This window comes from Pangasianodon hypophthalmus, chromosome 12 (assembly GCF_027358585.1).
Source record: "Pangasianodon hypophthalmus isolate fPanHyp1 chromosome 12, fPanHyp1.pri, whole genome shotgun sequence".
NCBI lineage: Eukaryota > Metazoa > Chordata > Actinopteri > Siluriformes > Pangasiidae > Pangasianodon > Pangasianodon hypophthalmus.
The window spans coordinates 18525210-18550976 of record NC_069721.1 but is presented as its reverse complement, the minus strand read 5'-3'; the positions used below and the strand labels follow the sequence as shown (position 1 = coordinate 18550976).

The following is a 25767-nucleotide window of genomic DNA, read 5'->3' as shown; positions in this document are numbered from 1 at the left end:
CAATCATTATGATCCTCGCATCAAATGAACACATCCCTTAGTTAGTTTAATCACATTTTATAGGCTACCAGCTTCTATGGTGAGACATCGAATTAATTAATCAGGAGAATGCATTTTTCCCAGTTCTGTTTGAAAGCCATTAGCCAGCTAGCCACACTTTGAGTATAGAGAAATCAAAGTGACAGCCGACATATTTCTTCTGCGGGAGAACAAATATCTGATATTTCACCCCATTACTAGCATGTTATTTTAATAACAGCAGGTCCTACTTTAAATAATTAAAAATTTAAAAATTTAAAAATACTGGAGACCACAACCATTCCTACTGTCTGGCATCCACCCAAAATGCTTGAGCATGTCACACTTATCAGTTTAATTATATAGATCATGCAATGCAATGATTTTATTTACCATATTCCTCCATTAAAATCTATTTTTGGCTATGCCACTGTGTGGATACACAAAACACAACTTGTTTCAAATCTTGCAATTTTCACAGTCCAACTTGCAGTGATATAAAAATCCTCCAGAAAATGGATTTTTTTTTTTTTAATCTTTCAAATACTAATCTTTCAGCATCAATCTATTAGACCTGCAATGGAATCCATCTCTGTCCAGCTACAAGGGGACAGAGAGGAGTGCACCCAGGTTACTGCTGCAGAGGAATGGACTATTCTAGACTTCTAAGTCACGCAGGTGTGCGCCTATAATCCACATCTATTTTCATCCCATAGTTGAAGACCTTCATCTGACCTGTGTACAAGTTTACTGCTTTTACTTCACTGCTATAATGCCTTTAAATCAATGGTTGAAAACCATGGTTGTAGACACATAAAGCTTTTCCTCCTACTAATGTTTTTCCTTTTTTTAGAGCATCATAAAATGAAGTCTAACAGGCTGATAGCTTTGCCTGCAGTAAAATAGAAGGATTCAAATCCAAGAGAATTGGAAAAAAAGGGAGCCTAAAATATGAGTGGAGAGCAGTAAAACCTGTGGATTAAGGCAAGCCTGTCAGTGGGCCAGCAGGCCAGAAGAATAAAGGATTAGAAAATTCTTCCTCCTACCTGAAATGCGCCTGGGTGTCAGAAGCAGAGTGTGGAAATTCCTGGAGGCAGCTGCTGGCCTCGATATGGTCATGGCCACTTGGTTTGTCATTAGCACTGGCTTTTCCTGATGCTGAAAAATTCCCACTTCTTCTGGCCCAATCCAGGTCTCCAAAGCATTATTTAGATAAACCTATGAGTGAGAGAGTAAAGTAAAATGCTGAACAAATTTAAAATGCTATGTTCTTATAATAAAGGGTATAATTGTACGTGCCACAAATAGAATTAAATTCTCACTAGAGATGTTCAACATGGAAAAAATGCTTCCTGTTTTGATACGGTTTTAATTAACCTTTACGAACAGAAAACAGCTCATTAAATAAACATTCAATGTTCTGCACCAAATTACAATTAAAGCACTTATAACACACTGCAGTGTTTCACCTTGTAGTCAGGCGTGCGTTTTTCCAGCCAGGACTTGCCATACTGTGGGTGAAGTACAGTGCGATACACAACGGGGAACACAGGGACCAGATCAACACCCGCAGAAGGCTGAAATCCCAGCATGGGAGGTCTAGATGTAAGCTCCCACTGAAAGACACATGGGCAGAAATAAAGGACATATTCATTTACTTGACATTCATTTTAAGTCACAGAATTTTTATTTCAATGCTTGTATAATTCCAGTGTAAAGACATAAGAGTCAAGTGTGTTAATAAGCGAAACGACCTAGTGTGAGCACACATCATCTGTTTATCGCTGTCATACAATAACACCAGAATAATTGGCACACTCCATGGAAATGAGCTTAAATTAATATATTAAATAAAATCTGATATTCTGACACAAGATCAGGGTATAATTTTATTTTAAGAATGTTAAGAAACACATATTAGTGGTTTATTATGGCCTTGTTCTTTATACAGTAATGTGCAAATTAGACACTTATATGTACCTGACCTATTTATTATGCATTAACCTTTAATTCATTATAACTTACTGTATATTAGAATATAATTGGATATCTGAAAATAACCAATAATTCAGTGACTAGTTGTGGTAATGAACAATAAACACTTTGTTATGTTATGCCAATTACTGAAGATGAATATAATTATTCAGTGCCTTTTACGTTCTACTTAGTGATGATTAGGGTTGTGGAATATACTTAAGTAGTTATCCTTTGTTACAATATTTCAGTATTATTTTTGGCATAGTAATACTTTGCTTTAGTATTTTTTTTACTTAATTATATTTCAAAGGAAAAAAAAACTTTTTGCTGCCTCAATTTCTTTGGATAAATTCTATATCTGATTTTTTTCAGTGTACTTGCCTAAATCACCATATATCACAAACAACCTGATCCCAAACACTTTTCCTCTCTATGCCTTCCTTTTTCTTTTTACTCTGGTAAGGTTAATATTCATCTCAATTATCAATAAGCTTGAGAATCTTTTTATGTACTCTTAGTAAGCTGTAACCTGATATTTTTGCATGTGTATATATATATATATATATATATATATATATATATATATATATATATATACAGTACTGTGCAAAAGTCTTAGGCATATGCAAAGAAATGCTGTATTTAATGAAATTAAATGTTTCTACATTAAAAAAATACTATAAAGATGTCACGGCCACGCCAGACCAAAACACAAATTTTCGCGCTCCCTCGCCAGAATTCTAATCACATACCTGTCTCTCATTTCCTTCCTCATCATCTCTCCCCTGCTTAAGCTCTTCACTTCTCCCTCTTCTCTGTCCGGTCTCGTCTCGTCGATAACCAAAGCGAGACACAAAAAATAAACGACTACTATTCCTCCCTACGATTCCTCACGCTTCCTACTCTGCCCCCATTTCGTCCGTTTCTCCAGCCAGTCATCACCATCCGGTAACTTCCTTCCTCTCATCTCTTTCTCCGTTTGTTTATTAATAAAACAACATTATTCCATCTACTCTCTCTGTGTCTCGAGTCCTACCTGCAGTGTGACAAAAGAGCAGTAAACAGTAATAAATGAAACAAAGTCAATATTTGGTGTGACGATCCTTCACTTAAAAAAAAAAATAGTAGTATCGGGTTCAATTTGTGCAGTTTTATAGGAAATGAGCTGTAAGTGTTACTGAGCATCTTGCAGAAGCAGCCACAGTTCTTCTGGAGACTTTGACTGTCACAATTGCTTTTTATTTTTGCAGCAAGACCCAGCAGCCTTCATTATGTTTTTTTTTTGTCTGAAAAGTGGTCTCTTATAATATGCTGCTTTCTTTACTGAAAAATACAGCTTACAGAAAAATACATATATTTTTCTGTAACATTTTAATTTTGTGCTGGAAAACTAATGTTTGGAAATCTAAAATGTTTTTGTACTGAATGTAGAAGTCATAAAATAAAAATCTATAACAAAGTTTGTACTAAAAAAAAAAATAGGGTGGCTAAGACTTTTGCACAGTACACCCAATCAATTTCATCAACATAGAAAAGACTGTCAAGAATTCTTTATCTGCAGTGACATTATGCTCCACAATGTAGTTAACACTGTAGCTATCTGTGTGCACTTGAAGTCACAGGACTGCAATGTGGAACTTGAGCATGAACACCCGCCCCTGGCCCTACCTCAGTAAAATCTTTCAATATGCTGGAGTAAGCAAAGACTTGTATAAAATGAGGCATATCCTTTGTCTCCTCAGGAGGCATGAACTTTGTTTAATTTGAAAAGAAAAAAAAACATGTTGAGGACTCACTTTGCTAACATTAACTGGCTATATTTAACGAAGTTAGACTGTTTTCTTAGCTAAGGCTAGGTTAGACTAGCATCAATTCCAGTAGCTAAAATTAATTATCTAGGCAGCAAGTCTAGCTAAATTCTAGCTAATGGTAAACATCAGTTAATTGATGATTAACCCTGATGATGATTGAAATTCTACATTAGAATATGAAGCATGTTTAAGTATGAGCAACATGTTAAACTCTTAATAGCTTTAAAGTAATCAACTGCAGCATTCACCTGATCAATCACTAGCTAAGACTTATAGGAATAATCATTCATTAATATATAAAAAAGTGACTAATTTGGACTGTACTGAATGAAAAACAAGACAGTAGTTCACCTTGATAAGTGCTCCCTAAACTAACTCAAACAGTTTTTAATGCCGATTGCTTCCTATTCTTGTAAAGGTTGTCAATAATTACAGAGTTGACTATATTGAGGACACAAGACCTTTGGAAAACTACTTCGAAAATGAAAAGGCCTTAGGTTAAAAATAACTGCTCTGTAACTGTCATTAAATGATACATTAGGGGCTTGTAATGATTTTTAAAATCATATTGCACCAATATATGGAGAGTATACAGTATAAACACTATGGGATTAGGCTGAATTTGCAAGGCAGATGCGTGAGGGGTGTATTTATGCCAAGAATATTCTCAGTCAGGCGGCAGTATTAAGATTTTGAAAACTTGCTGTTCTAACACAGAAAGACAGTGAAAAATTCTATGTAGAATTGTCAATATCAAGGACAGGGTCATAAATATAAATATGAGTTGGGAAATATACTGCAGGGTAAGTGTAATGAATTTCAATTGTTGTAGCACAGTCTACAGGAAATGATTAGGGGTGTGTGTATTTGTCCGTGCGTGCGTGTGCGTGTGTATGTGTTTGTGTGTGCGTGTTTGTGTGTGTGCATCGAGGTATACTTATGCCATATGTGATGTGTTCTATCATTTTGAGTTGGAAGTCTTGATTCCAGGCTTGTGTGCAGTTTGATTTGCTCCTGATCAAATCAAGTTTCAGGATTTGTACTGTGAAATTCAATCAATACATACACTGTATACCAGGAAAAAACTTAAACAGAATGATCTTTGCTACTTTCAAGAAGAAGTTCAATTTAGCTAGTTACTTTCACTTTTCAATATACAGTTTTTAAAGCTGTATATTACATATTTCTCACTCTTTCCAACCACTCCTCCTCTTTCATTACATGTTGTAGGAACAACCCTTGAATGAATAACTGTGGATATTTGTACAATTAACATCTTTATGGATATAGCCGTATCCGTAGCAGGGTTCACCCGCAGTATGAAGGTATCAGATTTCCCCACAACATTTTAACACAGATTTCCTCACAACAGAAATTCTGATCAATAATAAACTGATAAAATTGCTGAAATGAAATCACAAGAGGATGAAATTGCCTGGATGTGTTTAAAAATGTGCATGCAATAAGCTCAGGGTTAGTTTTGTACTGGATTACTAATAGAATCCTTTCTTATAATGTAATTTTTATGAAATCCAGCATTTTTTGATAAAAAATTCTTCTATATCTAAATAAATGTTTCAATTAAGGAATAGAACACGACAAGGTGTGCTGTTGTAGGAAAATAATCACTGACAGGATTACCAACCCAAGTTATCTTATACCTCTTATACCACAGCAATGTGCCAACATTAACCATTTTTGAATAATGGGTCATACTTTTTATCTGTTTACAGTTACATTTATTATTGTGGAATGTCAAATTTGTGGAATGAAACAAATTCGTTCCTCTTATTACTTACATTGTACCAGCTTTAACAGCCATTCCCTTACCAAACTCTCTTTTATCTCAAGTTAATAAAACGTAATATATAGCTTGTCATGTTACCTATCCTCTGTCCTAAAGCACTGACACTGAAGACTCCTTCCAAAAATGCTAACTAAACATCTCCTGACAGAAAACATATCATCATATCGATAATTACACACTTTTTTAACCCTCCTATTATGTCACAGGTCAAATTGACTCATTTTCACTTTTGAGTGGTCTGAAATACTGGTTTACTGGTCTGAAATACTTTTTCTTCCTGAAATTGTTTGACTTTTCCTGAGGTCATGAACGTACATGCAAATTCTGATCACACTGAAGTGTTGTGGAAAGAGATGGTTTCACAGACCTAAAATTAAAAAAAGTCTTTCATGTATATAGTTGTTATGATTTGTTCTGATTGCCCTGAGAGGGTAAAAAGGAGCTTCACTACATTTTTTGTCAGTGCTGCAACAGAATTTGTCAGACATAGATACAATGGAACACAGCCACCATCAAGAGGAGTTGGACCATGGAAATCATGGAAATGATAGTATAGAATGGTCACTTTCACCACAACAAAGTCAAGGCAGATTATCAGCTTCCAGTGTAATCAAAATGGTTCCAGGATGTACAAGATTTGCTGTCACTCAAGTATTTAAGCGGCTACTAAAGGCAGCTGCAGTAAAGACCTGCCAAAGCATCTCAAGGGAGGAAACTCAGCATTTGGTGATGGCCGTGGGTCCCAGACGTCAGGCAGTTATTGACTGCAAAGGATTTGCATCCAAGTATTAAAAATAATCTTTATGAAAAATATTTATGATTGTTAGTTTGTCCAATTACTTTTGAGCCTGTAAAAATGGAGGGACTATGTAAAAAAATGGCTGTAATTTCTAAACAGTGAATGCAATATTTTTGTTAAACCCCTTGAATTAAACCTGAAGTTCTACGCTTTAATCACATCTCAATTGCTTTATTTCAAATTCGTTGTGTCCAAATACTTATAGACTCGACTGTAGCTGTCAGCTCATGACTGCCCATTGGCTTCTGGTGGTTTTCTACAACATTGTAGACATATGTGCTTACAATGCCTTTATCCTGTGGACTGAAATCAACCAACAATGGAATGAGGACAAATTGCACAGATGTCAGATTTTCCTGGAGGAACTTGGCAAAGTACTCTTCACTCCCAAGATCCAGAGGCGAACCCAACAACCTCAATCCCCAGCAGCTGCAACCATTGTCCAGAGATTTCAAGCTGGCATATCCAAACCTGGAGTCAATCATCAAGCAATGAATACAGTGGATACAGGTGATGGCAAGAAGTGGAGAAGATGCCAGGTCTGCCACCCTCTACAAGACTGTAAAACCAGCACCTCAGTGCAGGAAATACATCTGCAGAAAGCACACACTTCCATTGTGCTCATCATGTGGGGAAAATGAAAAAGTGAGAGAATTATTTTGACAGAAAGAGTAAAAGAATAACCAAAAAATGTACTATATCAAAAAAGGCCATCTTAAAGACTTTTGAAATATTTGCATCGCATTAATTAACAGATTTATCAAAATGCTACAGTTTGTGAAGAAATATGTTTATTAAATATTTGTTAAATATGGTGCATTTTATATACCGTATGTTGTTCTTTTTCAATTTTCTGACAATGCATAATACAGTTTTACTATTTTGACCTGACTCTTTGCCTGTTTTTGTGTGTATTTAAACTGTGCGGGTCAGTTTGACCCATGATATTATGGATGTCATTTTTTTCAACATAATACAAGGGTTAAACCATTTATGTGAAGCATCAACCATACATGTCTATGTGAATTACCTGTGATCTGCCTTGCAGCTAGAATTGCTCTCAGAACTGCTGTTATAAAAAATTAATCAATACCTTCTGAGCAGTCAGCTGTGTTATAATGCATTTAACATTATCTAAAATTCATTGCAAACTTTAATGAATAACTGTGGATATCTGTATTTATCATCTTTATGGATATAGCCGTATCAATAACAGGGTTTTACCTGCAGGATGAAGGTATCAGATTTTCTCACAACATTTTACCTGAGATTTGCTCACTACAGAACATTTGATCAATAGTAAACTGATAAAATTGCTGAAATGAAATCACAAGAGGACAAGATTGCATGGATGTGTTTAAAAATGTGCATGCAATATGCTCAGTGTCAGTTTTGGACTGGGTTACTGTTAGGATCTTTTCTTGTAACTTAATTTGTATGAAAGCCAGCAAAATGTAAGACCTTTTTTCCTTCAAAAACAATGTTTCAAGACACAGGTTCTGGGTCATAGTGACACAAAATAATGGAGCAGGTCTCATGTTCTCAATTTATGGCTTTCCTAACTGTGGGAAATTTTCTATTCACTGATTTAACAAAAGCATGAATAAGCTGGCTAAAAGCTAAAGTTTGACATTCAAGTTATGGTGAACATTCTGTACAGAGCAGGTACTATGGGTTCAAATGGGTCTGATTTCACATAAAGTTATAGTCAATGGCATAGGAATGTCAAAGCCCATTTATTTATATAAAACCCCTTTTCACAAACTTTTATGTGCACATAATAAAAATGCAGTCTCTGTGTTTAAGCTTCCCAGCTCACACTTAGGAAATATAAAGCTTTTGGATGAAACCGGTAGCTTCATACTGTATGAATGTGAATTATCTACAGAATGTCAATTATATTCCGGTAATGTGCCTGGAGTGTAGTGCAGGCGTAAAGAGAATCCTTAATGCTCGAGAGTGGAGTCACTTCTCTGCATTATCACCGATCTATTTCCACAGCGCTCATTATTAACCACACTCAGCTGTGGGAAGTACCACTTTGTGACACACACTCTCCCAGGCTGAGTCATTTCCTCACTGTGGTGCAAGTCAATCAGAAGCCCAATGCTCTTTATAATCCTGAGGAAAGTCAGTGTTAAAATGTACTGCACTGTACACCTCTCCTATCTGTCACAGAATATAAACCCATATCCTTGTTTGCTAGTCTCAGTAGTTTTAAAACTCACGCACAGACCTCTCAATCATTTAATGTTATGCTGCGTTCATGAGTGGGAGGTGGTATACATTAAGCAATCATAAAGAAGCACCTCTAGAGGTTACAAGTAAGAGTCTCATCGAGAATAACAGCTTTATGCTCTTTACAGTCATCATCCTATCGACCTAGCTAACCTCATTTATAATCCTCAACATAATGGCCCGTATGCTAATACTGGCCTGAAGGTCAGCCCATTATCCAGAGAGGCACTGGACCCACTCGCAAAAAGTTGGCAAGACTATGAAACATGACAGGCAAAATGTGAGCTGTAATGAGGTTTAATGTGGAGTTTAACAAAGGCCCCTCTTGACCAATGATCCTTGAATAGTAAAAATCAGAAGAAATACTACCTAGCAAGTAATCTGACAATTGCGATTTCTTTGGCTTTCACTTTGAGACAATGCACCAAGTAAGCTGTTACACATACATAGCAAAATCACAGTCTCTGATACATTAACTCTCTCAGTTCTCAATCTAACACTATCAGAGGTGCAATTTAGCACTGTAGGCCTTAATTCAACCCTATTCGAGGTCAGGGACAACACAGTGGCACAGCAGGCAGCATTGCCACCTCACAGCTCCAGGGTCTCCAGTTCAATCCTAACTTCAGGTTACTGTCTTTATGGAGCTCTATGCATGGCCTCCCTATGTCAGCATGGGTTTCTTACAGGTTCACCAGTTTCTACCTACCTCCCAAAATCATGAATTTAGGATGATTGGCTATGCTAATTGCCCGTATGTGTGAATGAGTGTATGAATGTGCATGTGCCTGAAATGGACTGGCCTCTTTTCCCACATCACATCCAGTGCTCCTAGGAAAGGTTCTGGATCCAGTGCGACCCTGACCAGGATAAAGCAGCTGCTGGAGATGAATGAATGAATATGCTGTAAGTGGTCATTCTGTGTGAAGCTATTCAAGACAAATAGATATTAGTTCAATACACTATATGTTGCTACTTAGTCACAAGTGTCTAGTCACTTCTCTGTTTATTTAAATGTATTTAAAATTATGCAAATTGTGATTATTTTTAGGAGCTGTGTGAGAAAACATATTGTAATCAGGATAAGATTTCATGCATACTGAAGCATAATTTATTCTTTTAAGGTATTCACTGTTTCTCCACACATATGTTACACCAAGTAAACTGAAAGTTTACCTGTTTTTTTTTTCCTAGCATTTTTGTTACAAACTCTGGGCATCAGTGCCTGTGGAGGGGTGACGTGGGCACACAGAGAGTAGGAGTATAACCCAATGTCATTATCTTTATCTATATTTGGATTTAAACCCAAAGTGGGCATGACCTAATCTAAAGTTTTTTTTTTGTTTGTTTTTTTTTCCAATGAACTGTACCACTATGCCCCTGAAAACACTGGGAAAAACCCAGTGTTTGACAGTTCCTCAACCTACCAACTAGTAGCCAAGTTTAAACCACTGTGACCCTTACCAGGCAATTACTAAGGATGAATGAATGAACACTGTGTTAATGCACATGGTGTTTGTTTGTTGCTAATGCTTTATACGTATCTGCCCGTTCTCTCAAACCCATGTGACTATACATATATTATATATATGTATGTATATATATATATATATATATATATATATATATATATATATATATATATACATACAGGCAGGTCCAGAAGTATTTAGACAGTGACAGAGTTTTTGTGATTTTGCCTTTATACACCACCACAATGGGTTTGAAATAAAACAATCAAGATGTGATCAAAGTGTAGACTTTCAGCTTTATTTTAAGAGGTGCCACAAAAATATGGCATTTACCATTTAGGAATTACAGCCACTTTAAGCAAAGTGCTTCCATTTTCAGGGGCTCAAAGGTATTTGGACAATTGACTGACAAGAAGTTAATTGACCAGGTGCGGTCCATTCCCTCGTTACTTCAAGACAAATGAAGCAGATAAAAGGTCTGGAGTTGATATCAGGTATTGAGTTGGCATTTGGCAGCTGATCGACTGGAGCTACCGATATGAAGTCCAAGGAGATCTCAATGCAAGTGAAGGAGGCCATCATTAGGCTGAAAAAACAACACAAATCTATAAGAGAGATAGCAAAAACCTTAGGTGTGGCCAAATCAACAGTTGGGTACATTATTAAAAAGAAAGAAAGCACTGGTGAGCTCAACAACATCGAAAGGCCTGGAAGACCATGGAAGACAACTAAAGTGGATCATCACAGAATCCTTTCCTTGGTGAAGAAAAACCCCTTCACAACATCAACAGAAGTCAAGAATAATCTCGAGAAGGTAGGCGTATCATTGTCAAAATCTACAATCAAGAGACGCCTTCATGAATGTAAATACAGAGGATTTATAACAAGGTGCAAACCACTGGTAACATTCAAGAACAGGAAAGCCAGATTAGACTTTGCCAGAAAACATCTAAAAAAAGCCTCCCATGTTCTGGAATAAGATTCTTTGGACTGATGAAACCAAGATTAACTTGTACCAGAATGATGGGAAGAGAAAAGTATGGTGAAAGAAAGGAACAGCTCATGATCCAAAGTATACCATATCATGTGTCAAACATGGTGGAGGCAGTGTTATGGCATGGGCTGCCAATGGAACGGGCTCACTGGTGTTTATTGATGATGTGACTGCTGACAGAAGTAGCAAGGTGAATTCTGAGGTGTATAGGGCTATACTCTCTGCTCACATTCAGCCAAATTTTACAAAACTGATAGGACGCTACTTCACAGTGCAGGTGGATAATGACCCTAAACATACTGCAAAAGCAACTCAAGACTTTTTGAAGGCAAAGAAAGGGAATATTCTTCAATGGCCAAGTCATTCGCCTGATCTCAACCCAATAGAGCATGCTTTTCACTTACTGAAGACAAGACTGAAGGCAGAAAGACCCACAAACAAGCAGCAACTGAAGGTGGCTGCAGTGAAGGCAAAGGCATCTCCAGGGAGGAAACTCAGAATTTGAGTTTTGAGAACATGGGCATTGACTGCAAAGGATTTTCATCCAAGTATTAAAATTATGGTTATATTTACAATTATGTCACTTTGTCCAAATACCTTTGAGCCCCTGAAAATGGAGGTACTTTGTTGAAAATGGCTGTAATTCCTAAATGGTAAATGCCATATTTTTGTAGAACCTCTTAAAATAAAGCTGAAAGTCTACACTTCGATCAGAGCTTGATTGTTTTATTTCAAATCCATTGTGGTGGTGTATAAAGGCAAAATCACAAAAGCTCTGTTATTGTCCAAATACTTCCAGACCTAACTGTATATATGGAGAAAAAAACTGCTGTAGCTGTTCACAGACTCTAGACAGTAGAATGATTTATTGGTGGTGAAAGTAATATTGTATGTTATCAGTGACCCTGTAAAAGCCCAAATATTAGATCCCTAACCAAGTGGTATGGAGGAAGAATAAGAACATCACAGAAACTACCAATGAAAGTGAAGAATTAAAATGACCTGGTGCTTCCCTACTGTATTATTATTCAGTTCAGTTGCTAGCAAGTAACTCTGAACAGCATCGGCATCACCATACCCAGTTCTCTAGTTTACACTGGGTGTTCATTTTGGAATGTGACATGTACCAGTGAAGCTGACCTCATAGAAATTTATATGAATTAAAACAAGCTATGTTAACCATCTGATTTCATTAGAATGAAGCCATAAGAAAAGATATAAAATATTAACCCCACCCCTGATCTTAACCTATCATCCATAGCTTCTCTTATTGAGTCAGTTGTGTGAATTGTTACTTTTTTTTTTTCAAATGTGTTATCTAACCAAGAATCTTTTCTTCTTCTACAGTAGATAGTATAACTTTAACTAATCTGCAATCTGTGTGCTTGGTCAAATCTTTATTTTTGCATATAAGTACTAAAAGTGTGGTAAAGCAGACAGTAGCTGCATATCAAATGTTGTACAGATATTTCTATACATGTAAATGTACGGTACCTGATTTTAGAGGGGTGTAACATGTCAAATTGATCACACAATATTCCACGCTAAACAGAAATGCCAAATTACCACGAGGTACCTCACATCATCGAACTTCACCAAAGCAGCCTCCACAGAAACTACGGACATTTTTGAAACCCAAAATATCCTATCTAATTTTTTAATCCTAATTTGCATAAGTAGTTCTCACTTGGTATGTCAGCCATTTAGCAAAATTTAAAATAAAGTACCCCGTGAGGCTAGGTCCCTTCTGCAGGGGTATAGCAGACTGTATCTGCATATTAATAATACACATTTCATTGAGTATCCCATAGTGAACATACTACTTACACTAAAAAATGTATATTCAGTCATAGCTAATAACTTTTAATAGTACTGCAGTGCTAATGTGGTGTAATTGTGGATATAAATGGCTCTGACATACCCAACAGAAGTAGCTGCAGAAGGCGCCATTTGGCGAATTTGGAGAGCCTTCAAATGTATATCGAGCTACATGCAACCAGCACCTGAGCTAACTGCACCACTGTTGCCATCTTTCACAGCTCCCACAAAGCAGATTTCTACACTAAGAGCTGTTACAGACAAGATTGTTAAGTGGAACCAGTGCATAAGCATTGCTCTGTTTTGCCAGCCCAAAGCTCAGAGACACACTTGAGGTAGCAGTGTGTAAACAGGACAAAATTTGGTGTCCATTGGTGCATCCAGTGCAAAGCTATTTAGCTGCAAAGAGAAGTTGAAGGCAGATGTGGCTTCATGAGTCATTTGTCATGAGTTAGTAAAGTTAACACAAAAACTGTTTTTATAGTCCCCGGAAACTTGTTACAACACTAAGTGCGAAAGAGTGAAGCTTGCCTAGGGCACCAAATGTACTAGGACTGGCAGTGATCATATTCATTAAGTTTTTTCTGGCTAGAAATAGAAAGGCTTTTTTTCTTGAATTTACATGAATATTTCAATGTGAAAAGGCTTTTGTTTTGTGGTGGAATGGGAGGTTGTCACCTGAATTCAGGTGTGAATTGCTGATATGCCAATAGCTCAGACCTCATGCATATTCACTAAAGGTTGGCTATTAACCTTTCCTTTGTTTCTTTATGTTGAAAAGGAGCAATTTTTATGTGTATTTTTTAAGTAACTTTCACTAGGGATGCTAAAGGATTGGTAATTTGGATATTCCACTTTAGACCCTCAAAAAACTAACTTGCTATAGACTGTAAACAACCTGTTGCAATGAGTACATAGTTTAGCTACTGTAATTTAGTTACAGCTGTGGAATACCAAATAATACCATTTTCAAAGGTATTATATTTACTTTCGTACAGCTGCTAGCCTATTAGCCTAAAGCTATATAGCACTAATAATTAGAAAAAATACACTATATAGCCAAAGACACTTGACCATCACATCCATATGTGGGCCTTCCCTGAACTGTTGACACAAAGTTGGAAGCCCTCAATTGTCTAGAATGCCTTTGCATGCTGTAGCATTAAGATTTCCCCAAATCTGTTCCAGCATGACAGTGCCCCTGTGCACAAAGCAAGGTCTATAAAGACAAGGTTTGCCATGGTTGGTGTGGAAGCTCTGGCATGACCTGCACAGAGCCCTGACCTCAACCCCACTGAACACCTTTGGGATGATTTGGAACACCAGCTCCATGCCAGGCCTTCTCAACCAACATCAGTGCCTGACCTCACTAATGCTCTTGTGGTTGAATTGGCACAAATCCCCACAGCCATGTGCCAAAAATCAGCAGGCACATATGGATGTGAGGACAAGGTGTCCATATACTGCACATTTGGCCATATAGTGTATTTATATTGAGGGATCCATGGAATTTATTTATTTTACAGTTAAATCATTATCTGGCTACAAAAAGTAGCCAGAACCTCTGTTTTAGCTATTCCAGTTTATAGCTCCTGATGTTTAGTAGATCAACTGTTGATGTTAACTTGTCCCCAGTCTGCTAAAAATTATAGTTCACAAGTAGTCAGTTGATACATTTGAGATGTTGTCAACAAGTAGATGAACAGCATTTGTTTAGAATCGCTTGATAGGCTGGTTCATTGTAGTCTATAGGAGGTTAGTAGAATATCTAATGTGGGCTACTATCAATCAAATTTTTTACATATTTACATACCCAAAACCTTGATTAATGAATTTTAATTGGAAAAAGAATCCTCCCCATTGGATAACATGAATCCCTGCACATTCAAATGTACTCTTTGTGACTTGTATGTATTACAGCAAATTAAAACAGGACCTACTTACTGCTCCCAAGTGAGTCCTGAAAAAATCATAGTGTGGAAAGTCGAAAACCTACATAATGACACAATCAACCTAAATTCGTCAGTGTACTTCTGAGACAAAGAAGAGTTCATCACTACAAGAGTTTACTGGGGGTGTTGCTGTGTATGTCTTTGTAAATCAGTTATACAGCGTGAATCTAACACAAGCTGAACATGCATAAACACTGTTTTGCAAGCAGCAGTGGGAAGAAAATGGCTTGCTACCTGAACGTTCGGCACTGGAAGTGGGCTGATGAGTGGTGGTAAGAACGGATCGCAGGAGAGCTGCCAGCTCGTGACAGTGCGCAGAGGAGGAGGAGGTCGGGCGGAGGTAAGGAGGGTCGCATGAGGAGTGGAGCTCAAAGCACACAGTCCTGCAGCACTCGGCATCGTCCATACCCAGGGAGGAGGCTCGGTGCTCAGTGGCCATACACGTGGCTGAGCCTTCACGCGCCGAACGGGCATCATCCCTGCATCCTACAGCAGAGCTTTATGTGCTGGCACACAGGCAGGAAGGGAGGAAAAGTGACTAAGCAATGGCAGAAAAATCATGCTTTTTTGTGTGTTATTGTGAGAACACTGTAATTCCAGGGGATATTGCAACGTGTCTTAGTGCAAAAGGTCACTTCATCCAAACAGCACTGCATTATTTAAACATAGATTAGCAGATTTCTTTCTCTAGCATTTTATCTACACTCTAAGCATTTGCCCTTCAGGGTGCACCCTGAAAAGTTATATGTAGTTCTCTGCAGTAGTTTCATATAGGAAGCCTTTAGAACTTGGCTATAATCCAAGATAAACTTTTTTTTAAAAGATAATTTATCTATTAAAATGTAAAAAAGAAAGAAAATGAAAAGATTCCCTAGAGCAATGCCACCGTAGAACCTACCTTTCATTTCTTAAGGCATTTCGTCATCTATTAAACACCTATTACCTGTTTGTCAGGCCTGAATCAGAGGTACTTTGGGTTTGGTTGCAAAGTGCAGGTAACTAAATGAACCAAAAGGTTTTTAAAAAAGGATGAAAGGTATGTACATGGGAATGGTACTGTAAACTGTCAGTAAACTCTCATTCACTGGTCAGAAATACAGCAACAGAAAAAGATAAGCAAATATTTGGCAAGTGCACAGAAATCAATCAAGCATGGACTAGATAGAACTGGTGCTAAATGAATGATTAAACAATAAAATAAATAATGATGTTAAAACATTTTGTATACTGTATCCATCACTTCTTTTCTTTTTTTTTTTTGCTCTTCTGTCCAGATCTTATTTCTGCAGCACTTCTGCACTTTCAGTTGCCTCAGGTGAGTTTAGCAGTTCACATCTAAAAGAAACACCCTGCATATTTGACTTACTTCCTGCAGCTGAGTTGATTCAGGGTCAGATTTCTTTCTTACTGTAATCAAACTGCTTTAGAGTCCATTTAGAAGCAGCTTTAGACCACCTCACTCAGATGGGTGTTTTAGTCCACACTGTGTGTGATTACTGTGTTCGCACCTTCTCAAACAACCTGCACTGAGAACCTAAACACACCAAGGGTTTATTTAAAAGAATTAATTGCTGAATATGTGAAAACAGCCACAAAGAACCTTTTTGATGGATGATTATGTTGCTAGAACTGTAGAATCATAATGTTAATGTTCTTTGGTTTGTCCCTCTGGGTGAATCTTAAAAGGTTCTATATGGAACATTATAACACAAGATTTGCTTATCGAAGAAGGTTTGAAATAAAACCTGTTTGAGAAGCAAAGAATCCTTTAAGGAACCCATTTCTAAGAGTGAAATGATTATTTGGTCCATTCTGCCACCTGGGAATAAATAATGTTTAAGGAACCATGCACTAAAAGCGTCTTCAGGGAATAAAAAAGGATAGGATTCACTCTAAAAAACATATTCTAGCATTGTTTTATTTGTAAGAATGTGTAAAATTCGAGAGCAGAGAGAAGTCCACACCTTGCTCCCTTTGGATTCTTAGACACATCTCAGATATTTAGGAAAGCAAATCTTCACTGGCATATAAGATATCAGATCACTAAAGAACTCTGGATTTTGTAGTCACGATATCTCCAGACCATTTTTTGTCTTCTGAACACCAGAGGTTTTTCAGTCAGTGCTAGATCTCACCCAGTTACTGACTATCAAGCAAAAGATTTATCCACTATGCAACTTCAACAGCTGATTTCCTTATTATGGATGGCATTGCTTATCCATTTGTCTTACCACAGAGGGGCTATATTTTCATATGCAAACCCAATCAGATTCATTCAGGTATCCAAATGCAAAAATCAACCTTTAAAATGGTACACATGTATGTACAATATACTGTATATATACAGATACATATACAGATATGAATATAAGCACACTTTTGCAGCATGCACACTATGAAAACTAGGGCTAGTCTGAGCAAACAAGGTTCTGATCAGTGCAAGTTTATTGGAACGCGTTGCTTTTATGGGTGCAGATTATTTCATAATTAATGTACTGCGCATCCTTATTGCGTTCCACAAGTTGTGCGTGTATATGACTGCTATCCAGTGGTCTAACATGCTTAGGATTTCCAAACTCACCTGTGAGGAGATGTGAGAATTCCCTTATAGAGAGGTACACTTTATTACACCCTCATTCCATCACTCACTGCTCACGCACATATTGGAAAAACAAACGCACTCAGGTTTAATATCCAGTGGCAGATGTTCAAAAGTGGCTGGAATGAGAAGCGACCGCGCAGCGTCCACGCACGAACGCACAGAACGCGCGACCAGACCCACGGCTCCGATAGCAGTCCGCCCAAAAAAGCAGGAGCTCGGTGGGACTGTGGAGGAAAATATGCTCCCTGTCACTCTGCCTCTCACTCAAGAAAAAGCATCCGCTCCTATAAGCGACCACGGCTCAAAGAGACATATTAAATCTCTCTCAGAATATAATCCGGGTCGTGGGAACTTTACGCGTGACGTCCTGCGAGTGTGCACGGATTCCTTATGACGCGAATCAAAGTCTCTCTCTCTCTCTCTCTCTCTCTCTCTCTCTCACACACACACACACACACACACACACACACACACACACACAGTGATAGAGAGAGAGAAAGAGAGAGAGAGAGAGAATCTGTATGGTGCCGCGTGCCAGCGCACAGCGCATCCAAAATGCACACAGATGAAAACAACCTAGCGAGTTCTACCTGCTCACTGAGTATCATCTGTTTTGGCATTAACAAAACTACAGCTCATGTGCATGCTTACTTGGAAATATATATTTGTTTTTCCTTATATATTTTGTCCTCACGATTTTCATTAGCCCAGGATGCACAGGCAAATTCCTATTCTATCATTTCTAACCTGTCATTGTGCCATACTGCCCAACAGCTAGTCTATATTTATATACATCTCTTGCATACCACCAGGGGGCACACCATGTTTGGTCTGTTTTATCAGCGCACCTTATCCAAGGCAAAAGACCCATGATGACTATATTTGCATAAATAAATAAATAAATAAATAAAAGGATTCATTTTAAGTTGGTTAAGGTCATTTCGATTCAGTTAAGAAATCCTCAAGCTTTTCCTTCTGCTCAACCATTCAAAGCATCCTGCAAGGAAGTTCAGTCTGGGATCGGGATGTAACGCAATTTGTGTCTGTTTAGTGCTTCAAATATCTGTGTCTGCATTCAGATTTAAACCCAAATTCGGTGTGGCCTAAGCCAATATTTTTTATTTTTAATTTCGATTAAATTTCAATTAGAATTAAATATGAAGAATTAACATGCCCTCAGAAACACTGGAAAACAGTGGAAAAACTCCAGAGGTAGAAATGCTAACACTGTCAGCGTGGTGTGTAAATTCTGTCTCCGACAGTTCCTCAGCCTCAGCTACATCACTCAGCTTTATAATTGGTCTCAACTCCATGTGCACATTACTGTTTTTAATCCTGCTCAAACAGTTAATAGTTTTGTTTGTGCATGATATTTTGTACCAAATTCTGTTGGTTCTCTTTCCTAAGATATAGGCCTAAATAATCAAGTAGCCTAATTTCAACCATAGTGACCCTGAACAGGCAGTTACTAAGGATGAGGGAATGAAAAATGTAAATGCATTGTCCAGCAACTCACATTTAGGTTAATGTGCATGCTCTTTTGTGGTCCCGCGAGCTACATATCTTGCACGCTCATATGTTGCGCCTACAAGCTTGCAGCTCAAGCACTTTCCTTATCTCACCAGACTGAACCTCTCATGTAAATTCCAGTAGACTGCTCATCTTACATATAGCATCTTATTTATTTCAATACATGTACATTCTGCACCATTTCACTTCATCCATCTTTTTATGCACAGTGATGTTCAACAATGTTTACAATTATTCTCATACCTTTTTATAATTACTTGCACTGCACTACACTATTTTATGTATAATAACTTGAACTTCATACCTGACTGCTCTCCTGCAAGTAAAAATTCATCCTGTGGGATGCCAGACCAGGTACCCCTCTTGTGCCAATCAGATTCCCGGCAATCAGAGTCCCTATCTGTTTAGAAAACATTTTATTTTCAAGTAAAATAATGTATTCATATTCAGTACTTCCCTAGTCTGGCTTAATGAATTCTTTGCACAATTTGAGCTCAATCTGGGGAACACTTTCTACAAACTTGCACAAATAGCACCCTTAGACTGTCTGATAATATCATGTATTTCAGCATATATCATATTATTTTATCACAGTTGTACTGTAAAATGGGAATTGAAAGGACTCACAGTGATCCTGAGACTTAGTGACATAGCTGGACAGCCTAATATCCCATTTAACTAACTAACTAGCTAACAGTAAAGTTATAACAGAAACTCACCAATCTGTCAGCTGAGTTAGCTAACACAGTTTAACATTGTCACTGTCAGTGAATAGACCTGAAATTGTTGGGGAGACACAGAAGCTGGTTAGCAAATTTAGGTAACTGATATAAATTTTACTTCAATCAATCAATATTTATTTATATAGCACATCTAAAAACAACAGGTTTTGACCAAAGTGCTGTACAAAACTAACCAACATGTAATAAATAGTAAGAAAATTGAGATTTATAAAATAACACCAAAGAATGACACTGCACAATACATTACAGTGACTCATAAGCAAGGGAGAACAGGTGCGTCTTTAGTTTAGACTTGAAAAGCTCTAAGGTTGGACAAGAATCTGTAATCTCCTAATCTCTAATCTCCTAAGAATCTCCTAATCTGTAAAGGCAAAGCATTCCAAAGGTGAGGGTCCATAACAGAAAATGAGTGATCACCCATAGTTTTCAGATAAGTCCTTGGAACACTCGATAGTAGACTTTGTGATGATCTTAAAGACCTTGGAGTCTGATACCTGAGGAGAAAATCAGAGATATAAAGTGGTGCAAGCCCATGGAGACCATTGTATACAAACAATAAGACATTAAACTGAATCCTATAAGAAACAGGTAACCAGTGCAAAGAAGCCAGAACTGGTGAAACACTGTCATATTTATTAGTTCCAGTCAAGAGCCTTGCAGCTGCATTTTGCAATGTCTGAAGAAGAGACACTGATGCTTGAGATACACCTAAATACAGTGCATTATAGTAATCAAGTCTAGAGGAAATAAAAGCATGAATTACAATCTCTACATGCTTAAAAGACAAAAAAGGTTTTAATTTCACTATTAACCTGAGTTGCAAAAAGCTTCTTTTAACCACAGCATTTGTTTATCAAATTTTAAGTGAGAATCAAAGATAACTCCAAGGTTTCGTGCCTCCATATGAAGATTAGAGGCAAAAGGCCCCAAATATTTAGTTAAATTATTAAAAAGATCAACTTGGCCAAAAAATAAAATCTCTGTCTTAGAATCATTGACCTGAAAGAAATTAGCCGCCCTCTATCTTTTAATATCTTTAAGACATGCCAGCAAAGATTCTATTGCAGAATTATCAGTGGATTTTAAAGGAAGATAGAACTGAATATCATCTGCATAACAATGATGATCAATTTTGTAATTTTGAAAAATAAACTGTAAGAGTAACATATATATGGAAAACAAAAGAAGACCCAAAATTGAGCCTTGAGGTACTCTGCAAGTGATGGAAGCAGATGCAGAAGAATGATTCCCAATCTCGACAGAGAATGTTCTCCCCTTAAGATAAGATGAGAACCACTCGAGGGCAGTGTCTTGAAGCCCCACCCAATGTCTTAACCAGTCTAAAAGAATATCGTGATCAGTAGTGTCAAAGGCTTTGCTGAGATCCAGGAGAACTAGAATGGCACTTTTCCCTGAATCAACCGCCAGTAACAGATCATTTGACACTTTGATAAGAGCAGACTCTGTACTATGTTTGACTCTAAAACCGGATTGATATTTATCCAAAATACCATTTCTCTGCAAAAATCCTCAACCTTTTCCAAGACTTTAGATTAAAACGACAGTTTAGAGATTGGGTGGTAATTTTTTAAAGCTGAAGAACATAACTCAACTTTTTAAGCAGGGGTTGGACTACAGCATGTTTAACACAGGATGGAAGTACACCATTAATAAGACTGCTATTTATTATTGACAGGAGGCTAGGTCCCAAAATATGTACAACCTCCCTCAAAATGCGAGGGGGAACAACATGTAGTGAGCAGCCAGCAGGCTTCATGTGTCGAATCACATCTACCAGCTGAGGAAAAGACACAGATACAGAAACGACAGTTTCTAAATATTGAGGCTACCCCTCCACATTGACCCGTGGTCCTTGGAGAGCTCATAAAATCACAGTCAACAGGGGATGCTTCAGCTAAAGGACTCAGCTCCTTAACACTTCACCAAGTCTCAGTCATAAAGAGAAAGTCCAATTTATGAGCTGAAATAAAATCACTGATTAGTCTTGCTGAGGAGAGATCTTAGGTTTATTACAGCCATCTTCAAGGTGGTGGAATCCTTCAATGGAAAACTGCATGATTGAGATGACAACAGCAGAACATAACCCAGACAACGGTGATTTGCAAAATTTAACCCTCTCCTATGAATGTAAAATCTTTCTGCTTCAATCTTTGATGTCAATTCCGAATGCTCTGGAAAAACAGGAACAAGACAAACATTCCTCGCAGCAGCGGCGTGGAGTGATCTCCTCAATCGAACCAAGACACCACCACGCTTACCCCGTCTCCTATTGCGTTTCCTTTTATGTAATAAGCAGTCCAGAATAAAGCAGACATCTGTAGGTAGCCATGCCACAATGGGAGAATCAGAAGCATTTTGGCTTCCGGGGTTCCAACTGCAGAGATCAGCCATGGAGCCTCCAACATTGAGAAGGAATTCACAGTTGTAGACTAAGAGCAAGGTAATTCCTTGTGCAGACAAACAAAAAACAAAGCGACTAAAAACAATATATAAAACATAAACACCAGACGACAGCCTACTGACAAGCATGCTGGCGCCATCTTGAATTGCCTATGTTGGTGTTCTTTCGGCTGCTCCCCATTAGGGGTCACCACAGCAGATCATGGTCCGCATGTTTGATCTGGCACAGGTTTTATGCCGGATGCCCTTCCTGATGCAGCCCTTCCATTTTATCTGGGCTTGAACCCGGCACTGAGAGTACATTCCCAGTGGCTGGGTTGGTTCCCTGCCATCATTCCAGGAATTTTTCCAGTATGTTTACAATTTTTTCATTACAATAAAACATCTCAAATGCTAGACTGAAAGCAAGACTGCAGGGTCTTACACCATGTCTGGAGCAGTTGAACGTCAAGAGTCTTACTCAGTTACCTAACAGTTGCAGCTTGGCAGTGCAGGGCCTTAACTGCTGATCCACCACTGTCCTGGCTCTACAACGTTGGTCGCCTTCATGTTTCTGGAGATTTACTGCACCTTCCTGCAACATTTAGTGCCTACCCTAGTCAAACATGCTTCAGATAATCAGATAGATTGGTTATCCTGATCAGATGTCTGTAATTGGAGACAAAACTATTGGTGTATGGAAATCATCAGGAACAGGTTTTGTGACCACTACTTTAAGTGAATCACTGAGTTGTTTACAACAGACTTTACAATACTGGAGAAGTGTTGGGAAACCATTATAACGCCAATTAAGAGGAAGCCAGATTACATGAGCAGGACCTCTGCCATTCCATAGAGAAAAAGCTTCTCTTCTGTAAGGAGTGGAAACCAACTAGGTCCAACCATCAACCACATCTACCACTCACACTTGTACATATTGTTCCAGAACATGTGGGTTACGCAACCACCTTTACAGCCACCTACATCTGCAGGGGGCAGTTATGCTCAGTTTGTGTGACAACTGATGATAACCCCAGTCACCCCACGTTGTGAGATTGCAACAACAGTCACAATCTATCTGTGTATTTGATCAAGACCTAGTTGAACTGTTCCTTGCTTTTTTGCTTGTAATAATATATTTTAGGCATTTCTTGAGACATTTTCAGTCTTATCCTTTTCTGGTTATAGTTTGGCCATTGTCCTGCAGTGGTGAGTGAAACCAATCTCATTTCACTCTGCTCAATTCCACACTTAAGCTGCTTCTGAATCAATTTGCTGAACTCCAGATGGCTGGAATGTCTTGGAGTATGTGTGTGCTATTTCAGTAGTGCCTGATGGGGCTAGGATTTGTAGCTGCCAACGATAACCAAGGTTAGGTAAAAATTAAAAGTGTGACTAAAAAGTGCAATCATTTTCATGCCTAATGAGACAGAATAGTATGACTTCCTTGATTATAAGGTAGGACCTCTTCTCCCACTTCTGCATACCTCACTAACATAGCATTATTATGTAAAAAGCAACACATTTAAAATTAGAGTAGGAATGCTTTCAAACATGATCATTAAAAGGCACACATACAGTATACATACAGTATGTACAGTACATACTGTACACACTGGGGGATGCATAGACTATTTGACTAATACATTCACTAATTGTCAGTGTAGGGAGCTGTCGACTAGTTAGGGTGGTGAAGATGGTAAAGAAAGTTAAATCTACTTTGTTAGTCTGAAAATATTTCAGACTACATGAAGCAAATTCTACACTCAGCTACACGTTGTGAGTAGACTGGGATTTTTTTTAAATTTCTTGTTGCTCACCCACTCCTGAAGCAATTCATCCCACAGTTCTTTTTGATTAATAAACAAATAAATAAAATTTAAATAAAACCCTTGCACTGTGGCAGAGCGAAATTGGTCATGACCAGTGATGTGCAAACGAGCACATTTAGTGTCGCGGCTTACACGTCACTATCCAATCTCACTCAACTACATTCGAGTCCCACATTCCAGCTCACAGTCGATCCAGATTCATTTTCAGATGCTGGTGAGGTTATTGTTGGACATGTTGGTTCAACCCAGGTCATTATCAGCCTGGAAAAATCTATTACTTGCTTCTGTAGACATAGCACCCTGCATCTAGGGTATGAGTATGAGTTCACATGAGTATGTTTTAAAAATTGTAATATCATACGCAGATTTATTATTATAGTGTAGTGTTATGAATAATTTTTGCATTAACTATGGAAAAGATGGCTAGTCAATTTTTTTCCCCTGGACAACAAGCAATTTATACTTATATACATGCATACCAATGCCCCCAACCCTGATCTAAACTGTCCATAATTTGTCTATCTGGCTATATAATCTGTCAAATATTGCTGCTGTTTCTTGTCTGCGACTGACAGGGTCAGTAGATTCTACAAGAGCATACTAGAGCAGTTAGAAGGAGTTTTCTATATCTGTCTCATCTCATTGTGGCCAGTGCTGACTCAACTTATCTTCATTTCCAATTAGCACAAAGTAAAATGCCAAGTGTACAGCCTACACAATATATAGGCTTTATGTACTACAAAAAGCTGATCCTGTAAATCTGGCATATAAAGGTTGGTTTTTGAAAATTAATTTGCTCTGTTTTTTTTCTCTCTCTCTTCTGCTCTATTGTTTGTTTACCTCAATGAATATCCTCAGCAAATATGCTGGTCATGTTCAACCTACATCACAATGGACCACCCTGGAGAGATCACTCCTGTGAAATTAATTGTTTTAGCCTTTATCTGAACCCAGTTTCCACCATGCAGAGTATCACTGAAGTGAACACTCAGGTTCTTCAACATGATTTCTGTTGTTCTATTCTTTTAATTGCATCTGTGTAGTCTTCCATTAAAGGTGGCATCAAACTTTTTTAAATCATAACACCTTTTTGAAATATTCATCGCAGTTGTCCTCAAATTATGGCAGCTGTCGATAAAATATCTTTTTAGAAGGAAAAAATCTAGTCTTAGTAGAGCTCCAGGCTCAACAAAATGGCAGGTTAAACAAATGATACAGACCTGCCTTGAAAACAGAGCTCTTCAGTAACCACTCTACACAAGTACAAATTGCACTAAATTTTGCTGTAGCATATTTAATTATTAAGGATAACTTTGTTCGGAATTGTTTAAAATTGTTCGGACTGATTCACCATGAGCTACTACACAAGTCCTTAAATTGAGAGCCACCAATAATAGACATTGCTGCTGTAACCATGGAAACCATAATCTCAACACATATTGTCTCCAGCTCTCTCTCTTTCTCAGGTATGATGCCCTTGTTAGGGATAAAGAGAAGAGTGTACGCAGCAGGGGATCAGCCATGTAATAAAGCCGAGTATATCTGAGGTCAAATCTTTCCTGTCCTACTCAATGTACAGATAATTTGATTAAATTTGCTAGAGTGGCTTAAAAAAATTTAGCATGCCCTCAAGTCACGTCCAGTATCTCTGTCATTTCTACTGTGAAAATAAAAGCAAATTTAATAAGATAGGATAGCTGTTCTCTTTCTTGTCCTTCTAAAATAGATGTGCAGTTGTAATTAGGAAGCAAAGTACTGCTCAATCAAGCTCCAA

The 25767-nt window shown here is 37.8% G+C and overlaps 1 protein-coding gene across 1 annotated transcript in view; it reads right to left on the bottom strand.

The window, feature by feature from the left end:
* tcerg1l (transcription elongation regulator 1 like) overlaps positions 1–18183 on the bottom strand; it is a 90242-nt gene extending 72059 nt beyond the window's left edge. Inside the window, exons 1-4 of the mRNA XM_026915614.3 lie at positions 17468–18183; positions 15121–15392; positions 1488–1634; positions 1065–1236 (exon numbers count right to left, since the gene is read on the bottom strand). Of these exons, the coding sequence (XP_026771415.1) occupies positions 1065–1236; positions 1488–1634; positions 15121–15363 (562 nt within the window). The 5' untranslated portion in view covers positions 15364–15392; positions 17468–18183. The remainder of the gene's footprint in view (positions 1–1064; positions 1237–1487; positions 1635–15120; positions 15393–17467) is intronic.
* Positions 18184–25767: the final 7584 nt, after the last annotated feature.